We start from the raw sequence: 18273 nt of genomic DNA, 5'->3' as shown, positions 1-18273 counted from the left end.
TGGATTGCATTCTCGATTGTCATCATTTCTAGAGGAAGACCACAAATATGAATCCAAAAGGCTGAATGAGTTAGGTCTATTTCTTGAATACTAAGTCCTGGAGGCCATTCTTTTAGGACCAAATGGTAACCCTTAAAATTCCATGGGCGCTGTTGAAATATTCTGTTTTTCTCCATGCTTGAAGAGAAGGTGAACAGAAAAGTGTTGATTCCCAAATCTTCAATATTTAAACCAGGTGCAAAGCTCCATACTGCTCGGATTGTGGTGTAAAAAATGTGCTTGTTCAGTGCTTTTGTGGAAACCAGCTTACCTATAAGAGCATGGTTGGAAATCTGAGCAGCTTTTTCCGTTGCTGGGACCAGGATGATATATTCTGTTTTCCATTGCTATTGCTTCACTTACCTATAAAAGGTACAGCAGTGAGCATGTACTATTTTAGTAAGTTCAGATTATTAATTTAAAAAAAAAAGTACTCTCAGATCTTGTTTGTATTTAAAATTTACATCAATTCATCTTATCTCATTATTATAATTTTTTTAAATTTACACAAAAAATATAATAAACAATTCAACTTTTTCAAATTTTAAAATAACTTTCTCAAATTTCTATATAAAATATAATAAATAATTTAATTTTTATTTTATTATTCACAAATCATCTCAATCCATATGAATCCAAACCACTCCTCAATTTCACTTTCCCTTTCCTCCGTTTCTTCTCTTACACAATCTTTGTTTTCTGGTTCTTGGATGTAGCTATAATGGTTGTCCAAGTTTTATCAAATTTTATTCATGAATACGCTCGATGTCCATAGCTCTTGGCGCAAGAACAAAACTGCATTCATAATAGGAGTGTCAGATTATTGGTATTGGTTTCATCAAAAGTCTAACTAAATATAAAAATGATAAATTTCATCAAAATAGAACTGTATTGAATTAGTCAAATAGATAAGTGGAAAGTTTTAAACTATAGTAAATAGATGTATTTTTTCAAATTTGAAGAGTTACTATTCACCTATCAAATTTATTTTTTATTTATTTTTAATTTTCAACAGTCTTTTTTATTCATATTTAATCTCCAACCGTCTTGTAATAATAATATAAGAATCAAATTAAATTATTAATTAACATATGATTAGTGTAATTATAAAATATGAAAAAAAATATTATTATTAAAAAATATATTATTATTTTGATGAATTAAATAATTAATCTAATATAGAGTTATGGATAAAAAAGTTTTAAATATATAAAAAATATGTACTTTTTATTAAAATTTAAAAATAAATTTTATGAGTCCAACACTAATACTCTGAAAAAGCAGAACGATGATGAAGGCTTGGATTAGGTGCAATGATACTGTATTTTCTTGGCTTACAAACTCACTTTCTAAAAAGATAGCTTCCACTATTTTGTATATGACAACACCAGCTGATATATGGAAAGATTTGCATGAAATTTTTTCTCAAAGTAATCGACTTAGGGTTGTTCAACTTCGAAAAGCTCTTTTTGTGCACAATCAAAAAATAATTATGTTATTGATTATTTTACCGAGTTGAAGAGTCTTTGGAATGAATTGATGAGTTTTAAGCAAATCTCGTCATGTGGATGTACATCTATGAAGACATTGATGGAAGATCATGAGGAATGGTATGTAATGCAATTTTTTATGGGACTAAATGACTCTTACTCGCACATAAGGGGTCAAATCTTGTTAATGGATCATTTTCCTCCATTAATAAGGCTTTCTCGCTGATTTTACAAGAAGAAAAATAAAGAGGCCTCTCCAATGACAGCACACAACAAATGAGTACTTCTACTGCTTTGAACTCCAAAACCAGCGCTGGTAATTCCAATTCAAAGGGCAGTGGAAGAACACAACAGCCAGTGAGAAAGGTCGCATCTAAAACCCCTTAGCTTTCCTACGCAGCAAAACCTTCGGCCTAGCAAAGATGATGGCATCCTATTGTCAAATCCTTCTTCATATAGAAGGCTTATAGGTTGATTGATTTATTTGACAATCACAATACCAGATTTAGCTTATTCAATTCAGTTGCTTAGCCAATTCATGGACAAGCCCAAACAGCCACATTTGGAAGCAGTACAAAGGGTACTTAGATATCTTAAATCTGCTCCTAGTCAAGCTATGTTTTTTCTAGCTCAAACCAATCTTCATCTCAAGGCCTTTACAGACTCAGATTGGACAAGATGTCCAAACACTAGAAGGTCTATTGTAGGTTATTCTGTATTTCTTGACAAGGCTCTTATATCTTGGAAGTCTAAAAAGCAACATATTGTTTCTAGATCATCAGTTGAAGCTAAGTATCGTGCAATGACTTCAACAACATGTGAGATTGTTTGGTTGCTAGCTGTGCTATCAGCTTTAAGTGTTGATCATCCTAAGGCTGCCCTTCTATTTTGTGACAATCAAGCAGCTTTACATATTACCAACACTAAATTCCATGAGAGGACTAAGCACATAAAAATAAACTGTCATTTGGTTCGTGATAAGATTCAAGCGGGCATGACAAAGACCTTATATGTTAATAGTGCTCATCAACACAGTGATCTCCTCGCCAAGCCTCTCGGTGCTGCTCAATTTAATCACTTTTTGTCCAAAATGAGTGTTATTGACATTTACACTTCATCTTAGGGGAGAGTGTTAGCAATTGCAGAAGATACTAGAAGAAGTCATTCTATAACGATTTTGAGATACATTTTCAATATGTGTATTTACTTTTCACGTGTTAGTCACTTGTATAAAAGGCAGATCATGTACTATTTTAATAAGTTCATATTATTAATACAGAACAAGAAAAATAAGTTCTCTCAATTTCACTTTCCCTTTCCTCTGTTCTTTCTCTTACACAGTCTTTGCTTTCTGGTTCTTGGACGTAGCTGTAATGGTTGTCCAAGTTTAATCAACCTCTCCTACAAGAAAGGTCCGATCGGTCATTTGACGGACTCCTTTTTCTTTTGTTCTTTGGTTTTTTTTTGTTGGAATGAAAATGTTGAACAATTTGTGTAGAGTTTCTGTTGTAACTTTTAACTACACTCGCTTGAATGAAATATATTGGCTGAAGTCGGGCTAAGTCCAATTCTAATAACCATCCATGTCTGTCTTAATCTTTTTTCCATTCTTTTTTTGGCATGGATATATATTAAGGCCAAATATACATAAAAAAAAAAAATACATTTCATTCTTCTCTCTTTTTGTTCCAGTCTTCCAGAAGTATTTTATTGAAGAAAAATGATAGGATTACTATTCTTCTATTATCTATTTATTATTCTTTTTATTTTTAATTTTTTTTAATTTTTTAATTTTCTTAATGGTTAAGGAAGTGACTATTAATAAAATTATATATTTTTTTAATTTTTTTTAATAATTAAGGATGTTAAAAAAAATACTTAAAATAAAATTATAAAAAATTTCAAATATAATATAAATAATAAAATAGTAGTGAACCGGTTGCAAAGGTATCATTACCCTTTATTGAACTCACCTATATTTATATTCATTCACTCTACCGTACATCCTTATATACAAAAAATTTTTAAAAAATAAAAAATATACCAATCATAATTTTATAAATATAGAAAATGACCCCAAGAAAAATTTATAATCTCCATATCCTCTGCAAAATTTTATAAAATTATAAACTTATTAATATAGATCACAAAGTTTTTTGTTATACAATATTAAGGCCTCGTTTGTTTTCTGAGATGAGATGAGATGAGATGAGATTAAAGTTAAAAAGTTGAATAAAATATTGTTAGAGTATATTTTTTAATATTATTTTTATTTTAGGATTTGAAAAAGTTGAATTGTTTATTTTATTTTGTATTGGAAGTTGAGAAAGTTGTAATGATTAGATGAGATGAGATGAGATGAGATGGAAAATTTTCTCAAAACAAACGAGGCCTAAGCTTCTTAATATGGAGTTCAAGGTAAAGCATAGATTTCTTCACGGCCAGAAGGGTGGCTCTACTCTCACAGCTTCCGCTGGGCTCCTGCTAGTTGATTTTTATTTTTATTTTTATATGAATTTTTTTTAATATTTTTAAATATATATAATTTTTTAAATCATAATATTATTAAAAAATAATTATTAAAAAAAACAACGTAGCCCCGGCAGGAGCTATCAGCGGGAGGAATAGATTTTGCCCGACCAGAATGTGCAATCTTTAAAAAAAAAAAAAAAAAAAAAAAAAAAAAGTTAAAGCTTAGAATGATGTCAAAATAAAAATTAAAAAGTAAAAGTCAGACAAATTTAACATTGTATGCTGGTCTAAACTTATGTTTCAAGTTTCTGTCTTTTTCTTTGGACTGGACTTATATAACTAAGTTTAAAATTGCTGTTACAGTACCAGACAGATTTAGGTTGTGTTTGGATGTTGAAATGAGTTGAGTTGAATTGAGATGATAAAATATTGTTAGAATATTATTTTTTAATATTATTATTATTTTAGAATTTGAAAAAGTTAAATTATTTATTATATTTTGTGTTGAAATTTAAAAAAGTTGTAATGATGAGTTGAGAGTATTTAACTAACCAAACGAAGCCGGTAGGTGGACGGGAGCCACCGTTCTCCAAATAAACCCCATTCGCTCTCGACTCTAAAGAAATCATATACTTATTTTTAATTCCCGAACACTTCAAGTCTCAACTCCCAAAAAATATATATTAATTATATTTTCAGAAACTCATATATTCATTTTCTATTAAATTCTTAAATTTTAATCCTAACTTTTTCAAAACAATTATTTTTAATTAACCTTTTTTCAAGGAAGCTGGGATCCATGATAATTTTTTTAACTTTGAATCTTAACAAAGTATGTGTTTGTCTTATGCTTGATGAACAATTATTATTTTTAGAAATGAATTGAAAAAAGTTTCCTCCAGATATATTTATATCTGGGCATATGTTTGGTACAAGTTTTTGTACTACTAATGTAACAAAATTCATATTATTTAAAAATAAATAAAAAGCAGGATAGTAAAAAAATAATGCAAAAAGCTTTTACGAAGAAGACCCTACATCATAGTCGACAAACCTTTATGTCAACAAGATACAAACTTATTATAGTACAGTTTGCATCATCTATATACACTCGGCTGCCTTTTAACTCTATCACACCAATATCTATAGAGATAAACTTCGTACTCTTGTATACCACTTAAAAATATAAAATTTTATTATTTTAATCTCGTATTTCATGAAATGAAACTTGTACCACCGTTTAAAGCTTCTCGAACTTGAAATCCTGTTGCAAAAATGGACCAATTCTTTTTTTTGTTGAAAGATGAAAATGCTCTAAAAAAACACATTCATAAAGTGCAAATATGATAACGCACATCACTTATTTTCTCAATTATACGTGATATTCTTGGATACCTACAATGCCACATGCACGGTTCCCAAGAGAAAAAAAAAGGGTGCACTGCCCTAACAATCATCCAACCATCCGTCTCCCCTATCCATCCACCACTTTGGACCACCACTGCGTGTGGTTCTGCTCGGTTGGTCCACTTGCTGATGGAACCCAGAATTCTGAGACTGATTCCTCGATAAAAGGATCAGACTTAATATCACTAACAATAGCCGTAATTGCATACATCATGTACCGCACTAGTAAAAGAACAACATGTACCAAATCCCCCTTCCTCAGCTCATTAGAAAAAATATATATATTTTAAAAAAATAACTGTAATAACTACTATCTACCTAACCCATAAAAAAATTTGACACAATCTCTATTCTTGGTGACATTATAGCTGAAACCATCGCATATATCTTCCAATGCACAGATTTACCCTCGTCCTTGTCTATTATTACCACTTAAATCCCCACTCCTCTTGCTCCTTGAACCTCCTTAGCACCCCCTCAATGGCCACATCAAATGCATCCTTCACCGTCTCCAACCCCTCCTGAGGTCTTGCATACACTATTTTCGGTATATAATCAATCACTTTCTCTCTCATTTTCCTCACCTCCTCCCTGCTATACCTCTCCAGCACTTCCTTCACAGACGTCCCGTTTTTTACGGCGTTTCGGTCTATAAAGACCGAGTAACTATCCGCTTCGCCCGGTAAAAACCACTCGTACTGATAATAGGCGGTTCGCTTCCAGAAGAAAACAGGGATCGACCCGGCAACCATGCAGTCGAATAACGATCTGCGGGTGAAGCTGTCACCCCTGGGCTGTAGACAGAACTCGGAGCTCAAGAACGTTTCCAGGATCGCCGATGTACCGTTGGAGCAGCGAGACCCCGCGCAGTCTACGATCGTACACGCGTCCGTTCCGTTGCACTGCCTGAGCAATATCCCCCTAAAGTCGTTCCTGACGGCGCCACGTGTCGCCCCGGCGAAAGAGAATAGGCTTGTGCGGTTACGGTCGCGGACGAAGCGCTGCCATGCCGTTACATCGGAGTCTGACCTGGGGTGGAATCCGGTGGGGTAAGGCACACCGACGTCAAAGTAGTCCCACGGGTTCCGCTCGATCAGGAGGCGCGTTATATTCCTCATCCCGCGCATGTAGATACAGCTAGAACCCCAGTCCTCGTCTTTTGACCGCCGGAAGTCCCACGAGATGCGCCCCATGGTGAGGAAGTGATCCCATCCGTTGGATCTCTTGTAGTAGGGTTTCTCCTGAACCCACTTTAACATCATCTCGCAGTGGAGATCGCGTTCCTTGGCGCTCGAATTCGACCAAAGATACTTACCCACCGCCAGTCCAGCGTAGAACGGTATGTAGAACGCTGTAGCATTTTCCGGCTCTAGGACCCGACACTTGTGCTTCAAGACACGATTGTGGAAAATGATCTCGGACACGAACTGGTCCGTCCAGTACCACGCCGAAGCCAATTGCTTTGGCACGATCCCGACAAGCCCGGTGGCACTCCGGCCGAAGCCATCATTGGCCAACGCTTCGCAGCGCGAGTTCCACGGGTTCAAGTCATCGCAATTGGCCAGAATCTCAGAATTGAATGTTACGGGGAGATCGTACACGAATATTCGACCCGATCCACATTGATCTCGATTCGGGTCAGCGGATAAGGAATTCTGGACGTATTCGCTGGGGCGAGGGTGGGAGAGGGAAAGGGAGATAGGAAGAGAGCGGAGGGTGAAGAGAAGGAGTACCTGGATGGAGAGGATGGTGAGGATGAGCCAAATGCGAGAATGGGCATAGTGGATAGGTAGAAAAACCGAGTTGAACTTGTTCGGTGAGTTCTTGCGGTCTAATAACTCGGGGGTTTGGGGTTTCTTGATAGTTTCGAAGGAAGCGTGATCAGAAATGGGAAGCATCAGAGAAGGAGTATGGAGGGTCTTTGACTCTTTTCCGGCAACGATGGGTTTCTGTGAATAGTGAGGGTTTCTTTGAGGTGAGAGATGGTGGAAGCCGAAGGGTTTGGGTGTTTGGGGGATATTGGACCAGTGGAGGATTTTAGAGGCCTGAAGAAGAAGTTGGAGAGAGGGGAAAGGGCACGTGTGCTTTCGCGGTGGGATTAAGGGCTGGCAAGGGCAACCGACAGAGAACATACGCTAGATTTGTCAACCGACACGTGGGGGGTTTCGTATGTGTGCTCTTGCGCTAATTTACGTAGGCGCGTAAAGCTCGTCATACTTTTGATTATAATCTTTTCATTAGGCCAATTAATTGGCGATGGGAAATAATATTTTTCTTGTATAAATATTGTACTTAGATAGTTTTTATATTAAATAACGTGATAAAGTTTCGTGTTCGCATTTTTTGCAATAAATAAATTTATATCTTTTTTTACATATTATTAACTTTTTTAGCTGGTCCCTTTTCTTGATTTGCTGTAATGCCCCGATTCTAGAGGTTTAGAAAGTTAATTCATATCATCTAAAATTATCTCTATAACTCAATTATATATACTATAAATACTTCATAAAATATAAATATATTTGTTTTAACCAAACATTTATATTCCTCTCCAATGACACCGAAAAAATACCTCAACGTAACAAATTAAAAATCTCTATAAAGACTCAAAAATATCTACGTCTCAAAATACTCAAATTAAATAAAATAATAAAACTTACTTAATATGACTCTCCAATAATTACTGGTACCTTTTGACATTTATTCCTATACGATTATCTAATCTTTTTAAAGCTTTCTATTATTGATTTTCAGTTAAACCATCAAAATTATCTAAAAAATATTATGGATATAGGAGATGAGTTATCAACAACTCAGTAAGCAGAGAATATATACTAATATGTAAACATGAGCATTTACAGAGTTCATAATGCATAATAAAACATTTTTAATTTCATAATGCAATATCATAGCATGTTATTAAAAATATCAGAGCGAAAGTTTATAAATATTCTTATTCAACAGTATTTTAGCATAGCATAACTGAGCATCATCATCATCTTATCAGAGGATCATATCAAAATAGAGACTATATTTAACCCTCATGGTAGGGTTGTGTATATGCGGATAGACAAGCACAACATAAATCACTCTGTCACCAAATGGTGTGCACTCAAACGGAGACCACGACTATAACTCGTGGCAAGGTCGTATACCATTATTATCACTTGTGTCAGAGCTGTATACTACTATTATCAACCTTGGCAAGACTGTATACCTCTATTATCACTAGTGGTGGGGCCGTATACCACTACTATAACCCATGACAGGATCGTATACCACTATCATCACCCGTGGTAAGGCCTTAATGGAACATAACAGAAACAGAATCAGAAAGTCATGTCAAAAGTTTGTCAGATATCACATTATATCAAAACTTAATACTAAATAGATTCAGATCATTTCACATATTCCAAAAATAGATTCAGAACATCTTCACATCATATGCAAAAATCTTCAGATTTCATATTCGCTCTTTTTGCACAGTTCAGAAATATAATGCCAAAAATAAGTTCATGTCTACACCAGTCATGACAAAAAATACTTTTTTCTTATACAAAGTTGTATAAGTAATGCAAAACATATGACTAGGGTTGTTTTCTTATTTATTTCCAAAACATATCATGCACACTTTTCATCAAACTGGTCATTTTTTTATGCAAAATTTAACATAGGAACTCCGCTTACTTGAACTTTTTCACAGCACTACCGAACGAAATCAATCATCACATATAAAACAGACACGTAACTTACTTAAATCTCTAATTAAACTCATATTTTAATATTTAAGCCTGAAATGCTAAAATAACTTATTTTCCTAAAATTCTAAAATTCTCGTAAACCTCAAATAAATCAACATCTACTAAATATCTCTGACTAATACATAAAAAAAAAAATCTAAATTATTTTCCACCTTCAAGCACCTAAATTCTCCAAATTTTATCAATCATATATAAAATATAAATCCGATCAACACTAATTGGTAGGGGTTTTTATGTAATTTAAACAAGTGGCATTTTTATAATAACACTAAACTTGGGTACAGACTTATATTACGATAATAACTCAAAAGGCAAGCTTGTGTGCTGAGAATGAGTGGAGAGCACCGTGCGAGGTCTTAGACTCACCAAGAGAGCAACACGCATGGTGTCGGCCTGGGTAGATATCGACGATGGTGCGGTTGGAAGCGACGACGGGGCATTGTGTAAGGGAGAGAGAGAGAGAGAGAGAGAGAGAGAGAGAGAGAGAGAGAGAGAGAGAGAGAACACGGTGAGACAAAAGGACTTACGTACGGTGGAGTGTGCTGATCGAGATGATGGTGGCATGGGGGGTAGCATGACCGAGCTATGGCCATGACGTGTGACTGTTTCTGGCAAGAAACGATGGCGATCAATGGAAGGGCATGGGGAGGGAATTTCTTGCTCTATTTTGGGATGCAAAAATAGATATCACTTCGGTTCTCTATGTAGGTGGTTGCCGGTTTTACGTGGGCTGGGCAGTGCGGCTATCACATGATGGTTTTGAGTGGAAGGAGGGCTCACAGTGTGGAGGTTGGTCTCGCGGCAGCTAGGTATGGCAGCTTTTGTCATGTGGGGGAGATCTCGGTATGTTGGGTTTCCGTTCAGGGCTATTATGCTGTGAGATGTAATGGAGCTGCCGCTTGAAGGAACTCACGTGCAGTGGCTTTGGTTACGACGTGGGGTTGGGCAAACCTTCATGTGGGGACATGATGGCCATGAGGGGTGGTTTTGTGGTTTTGGCTTCTAATAAAAGGTGGTGGTGGTGGCTACAGTGCGGTGATCCTAAGGAACTTGAGGAATGAGAGGAAGCTTGCCCTGAGATCTTGTGTTTAGGAGGAAAGGAAAGTGTGCATGAATGTGTTTAAATAACGTATTGTTGTGAACCCTAGTGATAAAGAGACTTGCATGGTGTGGGGACGTGTATGGATTATGGACCTGGTTCATGAGATTGGGTTTTTGGGGCACATTTCAAGGTATTTGGGCCAACGCCTTGGATAGTGTTTGGAATCAATAAATGTATTGGACCAGTTAGCATAGTCCAAATAATCTCTTTGATTTAACGGTAGTTTTCATGGGTCGAGTATTTAACCAATACTAATGGGCCTCGACTCAACTTCTAAAATAATTGAACTTGTCCTATTAAAAGATTTTAACCTAATTATTAAGACCAATCAATTCTATACTTCGTCGAAATAAATTTTGGACTCATAACATACTCTAAAATTACTCGTTAAAGCTCAAGTGGGTTTTTTGATACATATTAATCCAAATAAAAATTTTTGAAAGCTAGTTTCATGTTGGACCCGGGTGTTACATTTGCTCTACTCATCTTGTCCTCAAACATATGGCCACTTTGATCCATCCTAATTCCTAGCTTTATAAGTTATAATTTATGACATAAAGAGAAGAATCCACGATATTACAATTCTTGAATACTTAACCGTGAATTAAAAGAGGATATTCCATTGGAATTTTAATGTTGTTTCTATAAATTCATCTATCCAAATATGAAAATCTAGAAATGTTATAATGTGTTTTATCATTTTGAATCAAATAAGTTGATTTATTTATATAGTTAATTTTAGAAATAATTAAAACGCATCATACCAATATGTATGACTTTGAATGATAAATCAATATAAAAATAGCATTGGCATTTATTCATCATCTTCTATCGTTTTGAGCGCGTTAATCTTGAGTGAGATAAAATTAGAAATCTGAAATTTTCTTAATTTGAGCTAAAGTGCACTGACAGAACCAACAAACTTTTTTGGAAAGACCAACTTTTATATCTCACGAGATGTTTATATAAAATGAAAATGTATTACAAAATCATAATATATATAATTAAATATCGATAATTTATGAAATTTAAGAAATAAAATTTTAAAAACACAACTTAATGAATGTTTCAAATTTTTGACGATAATATTTCATAGAATAATATTCATCCATTATTATTTTATAAATATAAAATATTTAAAAATTATTTTCTTCGTAAAAACTATCAAATAATCTTTTATAATGCAATCTTTCATTCTAGTATCTAAGTTAGTTTATCAAATTTCATATAAAATCTATCCATTTTGGTGTCACATTAAGCATAGAATACTACAATTGAGACCTTAAATAAAATTTTCCTTGCTCAATTAAGTTTAGATGATAAATCATCACCACTATTTTTCATATAAATCATCAATTTTAAATAATTTTTCTGATATTTTCACTTTGAATTTTCTATATTAAGAAACTTAATATTGTATAATAAAAAACTTTGGAATCAATGTTAATAGTTTATTATTTCTCCTAATCTTAGTTTTAATTTAATTTTAGTGTGGCCACATCCTTAAAAAATAGATAATAGATAGAAATTATACAAAATATAGGGGTTAAAGGAAAAAAATTAGAGAGAGACATTTCTATATATATTGAAATTTTTCAAAAGTTTAGAAAGCATATGGGAATAAGAAAATTATTAATTTTTTTAGGGTGCCAATTTCTATATACATGAAATTATGATTAAAATTTAGGGATTATTCTGAATTTTGATCAATTTTTTTTTTGGCACCCCAAAAATAGATATACCAAATGAATCAACGGAACTCTCCCGAGTTCTAACCTAAATATTTTAGGTAGCAATAAATCACATTTTTTTGGTCTTTTAAAGTTTTTAATTTAGTATCAACCAAAGGTAAGAATAGTTTCCAAACTTTCTACAATAATCGAACAGAAATAAATTATGCCTTCTTTCGATTTTGAATTTAGAAAGTATTTCAATTTAAATAATCTCATCTCATTTAATTATTATAATTTTTAAAAAATTTTAAATAAAATATAATAAATAATTCAATAATTTCAAAATTTTAAAATAAAAATAGTATTTTATTAAATTTTTAAATTTTTTCATCCCCTTTTAATAAGAAAAACTCTTAAATCAAGCGAGATTGCATACCAAAGTGCACCTAGGTGCTGACATTGATTAATTTAATGAAATGAACTATTTTTTATTATAATTGAATGAGCTGAAGGTTTTGGGCAGGATCTGAAGTGAAATGAAAATAGAAAACAAAACGCACAGTTTTGACAAAACGGGATCTTTGTGCCCCCTCTCCTCTCTGTGCCCTCTCTCCTCTCTGGTTTAACAAAAAATAGAATTTGTTTTCAAAATTTTATGTGATTGAAATAAAAATAATGAAGAGATAACATGAATCTTGCAGATTTTCTTGAATCTATGTGAAAGAACATAGAAATGAACATGCTTCACCATGACCAATCCCATGACTTGAGTCTCGTAATTATATCACACGGGCTAACCTCACGCGTCTTCCTCATGAAGTGATTCAAGTGGATGGTTGAACAATTTGAGCTCTTAAATAATCCGAAAAACTATGAATTCCGAGTGTTAGAGTTAGGAAGTGGTAGAGAATACAACCTAGCAATCCATCACACAGAGGAGGAAATGAGAGAATGGAGACTAGATTCTGAGATGACAGCTGACCAAAAATGGCGAGCCCATGGTAACAAGGGCGCTTGGAACCACAGTTGTCCCTATTATCTTGATACTTTTTTTTACCATCTAGCTAATTCTGATGAAAACGAATATGAAGACAATGACGACAAAACTCCAAGTGATGCTTCAAGTATATGCACATAGGTTACCCAGCATTTGATTTGGAGATCACTTTTATTTTTTTTATTCACTTGGTTGCTGTTTTTGCATAGTGAATCAAATATTAGAAAAAGAAATTTTCAAGGTTGATTCGGTTGTCTAGTCATATTGTAAAAATCATGAGTTTGGCTTGAGAATAGGGAAGATGAAAATCGGTTAGAAACTCTTAGAATTGTTGTTGTAATCCTTGGCTTCCATGTTGGGGATTGAAAAAAAGAGATAACGATTTTGATATTTTAATTCAGATTTCTTCTGCGAGTAGCTCTAGGTCTTGTCGTGTATGCCTTCTCTTCCGGTTTCATATTTTGTTTTTTTTTTTAATATAATAAGAGCCACATTGGCTATCGTTACGCAATTGGTATCCAAAATTGCATGTACATATAATAACTGTTTTAATAAGAGAAAAGTTATTCTACCGCTTCAATGGTACTACTCAAGTGTATTGCTCGGGAATTTTTTTTTTAATAATTAAAGAATTGATTTTAAATGTATTAATATATTTTTATTTTTTAAAAATATTTAAGTATATTTTAAAAAAAAATTAAAAAAAAAAGGACTCAAATGTAAGGTGATGTCAAGTAGAGCGGGCTACCCGACTCTTTTTTAAATGGAAAAATCTTATTGCAAGTAAGTTTGTGCATCAATTCTTGCACCAATATTGATATGTAATATATATGTTTAATGAAATGATGTGAATTAAAAATGAAAATAATTTTTATGATATAAGAGATTTTTTTCTTCTCTTAAAATTTTTTTTTATTTTATTTAAATAAAAAAAAAAATTATTGATACGTAATATGGTACACGAACTCGTTTGTATCTAGCAAATCTCTTTTTAAATAAACCCCCCTGAGCACGACAGGGGTGTTTGCTGGTACTTGAAGATTGGTTGGATCTCATTAAACAAACTGATCAAAATGTGTCCACGGCGCGAACTACAACACGTGGCGTAAAATGTAGAGCCAAGACGAAAAAACCGCTGACCAACAGTCTGAGAACTCCTGATAGAAATCGGCACATTGCCATTAGTCGTGGCGATGGGTGGAAACGAAGCAGCATGGAGACGACGTCGTTGGGGTGTGCCGGACGTCCCTGAAGTTGATAATATATTGTTACATTAAGCGCCGGTCTGTCTGAATTAATTATAGACGTCATTGAAGTTGATAAAATATTGTTAAATTAAGCACCGCTGCGTTTGAATTAATTAATGAATTATAAAGCCTACCAACCACCGTCAACTTTCTTGGGGGTTTGGTGTCCTAACGGAACTGTTAATATTTTTGGAGGGTAATTGCCGACAAATTGCTTTTTTGTAGTTTTGTGCGAGATGTGGTTCAACATCTTGCATGAGACTTGGCCTCTCTGTCTCTCTCTATGCTTCAATTCTTCTGTCAATTGGTGGATGATGACATACTTACTATTCTTTATTATTTTAATATATTTAAAACTTTTATTTTTTATTATTATTTTTAAATATTTTTTAACATTCTTAATTATTAAAATAAAATTAAAAAAATATATAAATTTACTAATATTCATTTTCTTAATTATTAAATAAATAAAAATGTGGTAGTAGGATTGTAAGTTTATTCTTACTCATTGGTCTATACGTGTGACACGTGATTATGATACCATGTTCTTGACGTGAACCGTGGGACCCTCTCTCTTTTTATTTTTTATTTTTTTTTTTTTTGAAATACTCTTTTTATTTTCTTGAATGTAATGTAGATAATGTATATACGTTCATTCAATCAAGGTCATTACTTATCTTTTATAAAAAAATGTTTTGTTATATATAAATTATTATTTATTTTAACACTTTACACTTTTTTTTTCCATAAAATATGAAGTAATAATTAATGCCTGATGAAAATAATTATTTTTTATAAAAAAATTTTTAGATGGTCTGTTTGGATATAAAGTTGATATCAAATCACATTATTTCATCTAATCGTTATAATTTTTTTAAAATTATCACATAAAATATAATAAATAATTTAATTTTTTCAAATCTCAAAAAAATATTAATATTAAAAATAATATTTTATTTAATTTATAACTTTTATCTCAACTCATTATCTAGACCTTATCGTAATATTTATCTCATCATGATAGGCCATCCATTATATGAATCTTTTTTATTTTTCTTTTTTTTTTTGTATTTTTAACATTTGTGTTTGTTTATTTTTTTAGTATTGTGTTTGTTTATTTTTTAATATCTTTTTCAAAAAATACACAATAAATAAATAACACCGTCAATACGAAAGCTCGATAAATTTTGTCTTGTAGGTAGACGTAGCAACGCCCTTAATGTTTGGACCAATGTTTTGAATACTGTACTAGAAGTCGTACCAGTCAAAGCACTGGAACGAAATATTTTGGTACCGATACCGTTTCATGTACTATTTCGGAATAGTCGATATATGAATAAATTATATTTTAAAATAATAGTCTATAGATGAATAAATTATACATAAATACATATATATATAAATTATAAATAACCTAGTCTGAATTGGAGTAAAAAAATAAGCTTGTAGTTTGAAAAAATGAAAAAAAAAATTTGAAAGGCCGAAATATCAGCCGGTACCGGCTGGTATCGGCCGAAATATAGGCCAGTACAGGTTGAAATTGAGGCCGGTATTTGGGCCAGTGCAAAACGTATGGGGTACCTGTATCGGCCTAGTGGCCGGTACGAAAAATTTTGACCGTACCGGCCGGTACGGTATGAAATTTAAAGCAGTGGTTTAGACCAATGTTTTGAATACCGTACCGGACGTCGTACCGGTCAAGGCATTGGAACAAAATATTTCGATACCGGTATCGTTTCGGGATAGCGTTTCAGGATAACATTTAAATATATATATATATAATTATATTCCAAAATAATAATTTATATATAAATACATATATATATAAATTATAAATAGTCTAATCTGAATTAGGGGTTAAAAAATAAGGTTGTAGTTTGAAAAAACGAAAAAAAAAACACACAGGCCGAAATTTAGTTCGGTATGGCAGTACGGTCGGTATTTTAGCCGGTACGGAACATATATAGTACCTATACCAGGCAGACGGCTGAAACGAAAAATTTCGATCATATCGACCAGTACGGTACGAAATTTAAAACACTGGTTTAAACCCTTCTTTCACATTTGCCTAGTTCAGTCGGCCCAAATTTAGGAGGGTTCAATTCAACTAAAATTACACTAATTATTTAAACTTCACAATCATCCAAATAATTTTATATTAGAGAAGTATTACAATTATAAAGAAATTTTATAAAATTAAATTTACAAACTACGTGATGTAATACGTTAAATTTACTTTATAATCAAAATAATTTTATAATTTAATATACCACATCCTGTTTAGTTTATAAATTTATTTTTATGTAACTTTTGATGGTTAAACTATTTCTCATCATATTAATTCCTTGAGTTCAAACCTACAATATGAGTTCATTTGCATTAACAATGTAGTCAAGTTACTTGATTTAGGTCTATCACTGAAAATAAATCACCCTCGTTTAATGTCAAGACATAAGAGTTGACATGGGAATTGAGTTTTTTCTTTTAATTCAAATTGATCCGACAATATTAAATATTTGTTTGTGAATATTATTTTATTATGGCCTCATCATGCATATTTATCAATATTTTCTTAAATTTTTTAAAAAATACTTAGATTATAAAATTGTAGAGAATAGCTTCCCACCCTCCATAAATCAAACATATGTACACAAAATTTCCGGACTGGCTTTCTTGGATGCATCCCTCATGCATCCATGTGTACGAGGTGCGACTGTGGTTATGCATCTGACTGTCAACACGTAAACTGTTAAATATTGTCATAAAAAAATCATTTACCTTATTATTATTATTATTGTTATTATTATAAAACATATTATAACTATAAAAGAATTACATAAAAATAATCACATAAATTGACGTGAATTAATGTGTTTCGTTAGATTATAAAATTAAATTTCTATTATTATTATATATTATGGTTGGTAGCCTAGCCTCATAAAATCTCAATTGATTGTGGTTTGTGCGCGGCACCACAACCTTCTTACATGTATGCTTCTAACATGTGCCTTGTTTTGCTTATTGTCTGTCACGAATTAATGTAGTATGATCTGGAATGTGACAACTCTTGTGTCTATTATTATTATGATACTAATATATTTTAACCGACATACTTGGTTGAATTAAAACAAAAAAATAAAAAATAAAAATAATAAGGTTATGCACGCCACATAAGCTCGGGATCTTATATCGTCCTATAATGTTAGTCATTTTATATACACATTCGTATAGAATATAAATAAATAAAATTATATTTAATTAGAAGCATAGAGGGTTTCTCCTCAAAATAAACTCAAGGCTTTTTTGGCATTGGAATTCGTCCTACTTGAATCTTGAATACAGTATTCAAACCAAGAAAAAATTACATGTTTATGTTACGTAAGTCCAGCTATCTGGTTTTGGAATTGTGGTTGGTGGCACTGGTGGGGACTAAGCAAATTGTCGATTACTGCTAGCCAGGGATGATAAGACATGTTTCCCCCTTTACTCGTTTCATTTCATTACCTTTACTTTCCCAACTTTTTTTAATGGAACATTAGACATCAGCTTTAACCCTTTTATTTGCGAGCTAAGTCATTTGGTTTAATCATTAGGGTGTTCTTTTTCCTCTTTGGCATCCAATGAATATTAAAGCTTCTTATTTTAATAAGCACTTTTGATTCTTTAGCAGAGGATTGAGTGATGGAATAGTACAGTTTTTTTTTTTTAACAAAAAAACAAAAAATAAAATTATACCCATCAAGCTAGAACACATTATGATCATTTAGATCTAAGTATCCTAAAAGCGAGGATAATAGAAAGCGAGAGATAAGAAGAGAGGCGGAAAAGGAAAATATGGATTGGAACAAATTTTTATTTTCATTTTGTTGATCTCAAGGGTACACACACTAAAATAGACTTAAGGGTGCATTTGAATCTTGAGTTCAGTTGAATTAAGTTCTCTATGAATAATAGCGAGTTGAGATAGTAGAGTAAATTTTGTGATATCTATTTAAGATGAGTTTAGATGTGTTTGGATGTTAAAATGAGTTTAGATGTAAAAAAATTATATTCATAAGTCTCACATACCATACCACCTTTTTTGT

General features: G+C 32.6%; 1 protein-coding gene across 1 annotated transcript; it reads right to left on the bottom strand.

The window, feature by feature from the left end:
* Positions 1-5316: 5316 nt before the first annotated feature.
* LOC108998582 (xyloglucan galactosyltransferase XLT2) lies at positions 5317-7655 on the bottom strand. The gene has a single exon (XM_018975159.2). It carries the CDS (start codon positions 7538-7540, stop codon positions 5834-5836), a length of 1707 nt encoding a protein of 568 aa, XP_018830704.1. The 5' UTR covers positions 7541-7655; the 3' UTR covers positions 5317-5833.
* Between the last annotated feature and the right edge of the window lie 10618 nt (positions 7656-18273).

Source organism: Juglans regia, chromosome 1, assembly GCF_001411555.2.
Source record: "Juglans regia cultivar Chandler chromosome 1, Walnut 2.0, whole genome shotgun sequence".
Classification (NCBI taxonomy): domain Eukaryota; kingdom Viridiplantae; phylum Streptophyta; class Magnoliopsida; order Fagales; family Juglandaceae; genus Juglans; species Juglans regia.
The sequence above is the reverse complement of the archived record's forward strand: the minus strand, read 5'-3'. Positions and strand labels throughout refer to the sequence as shown.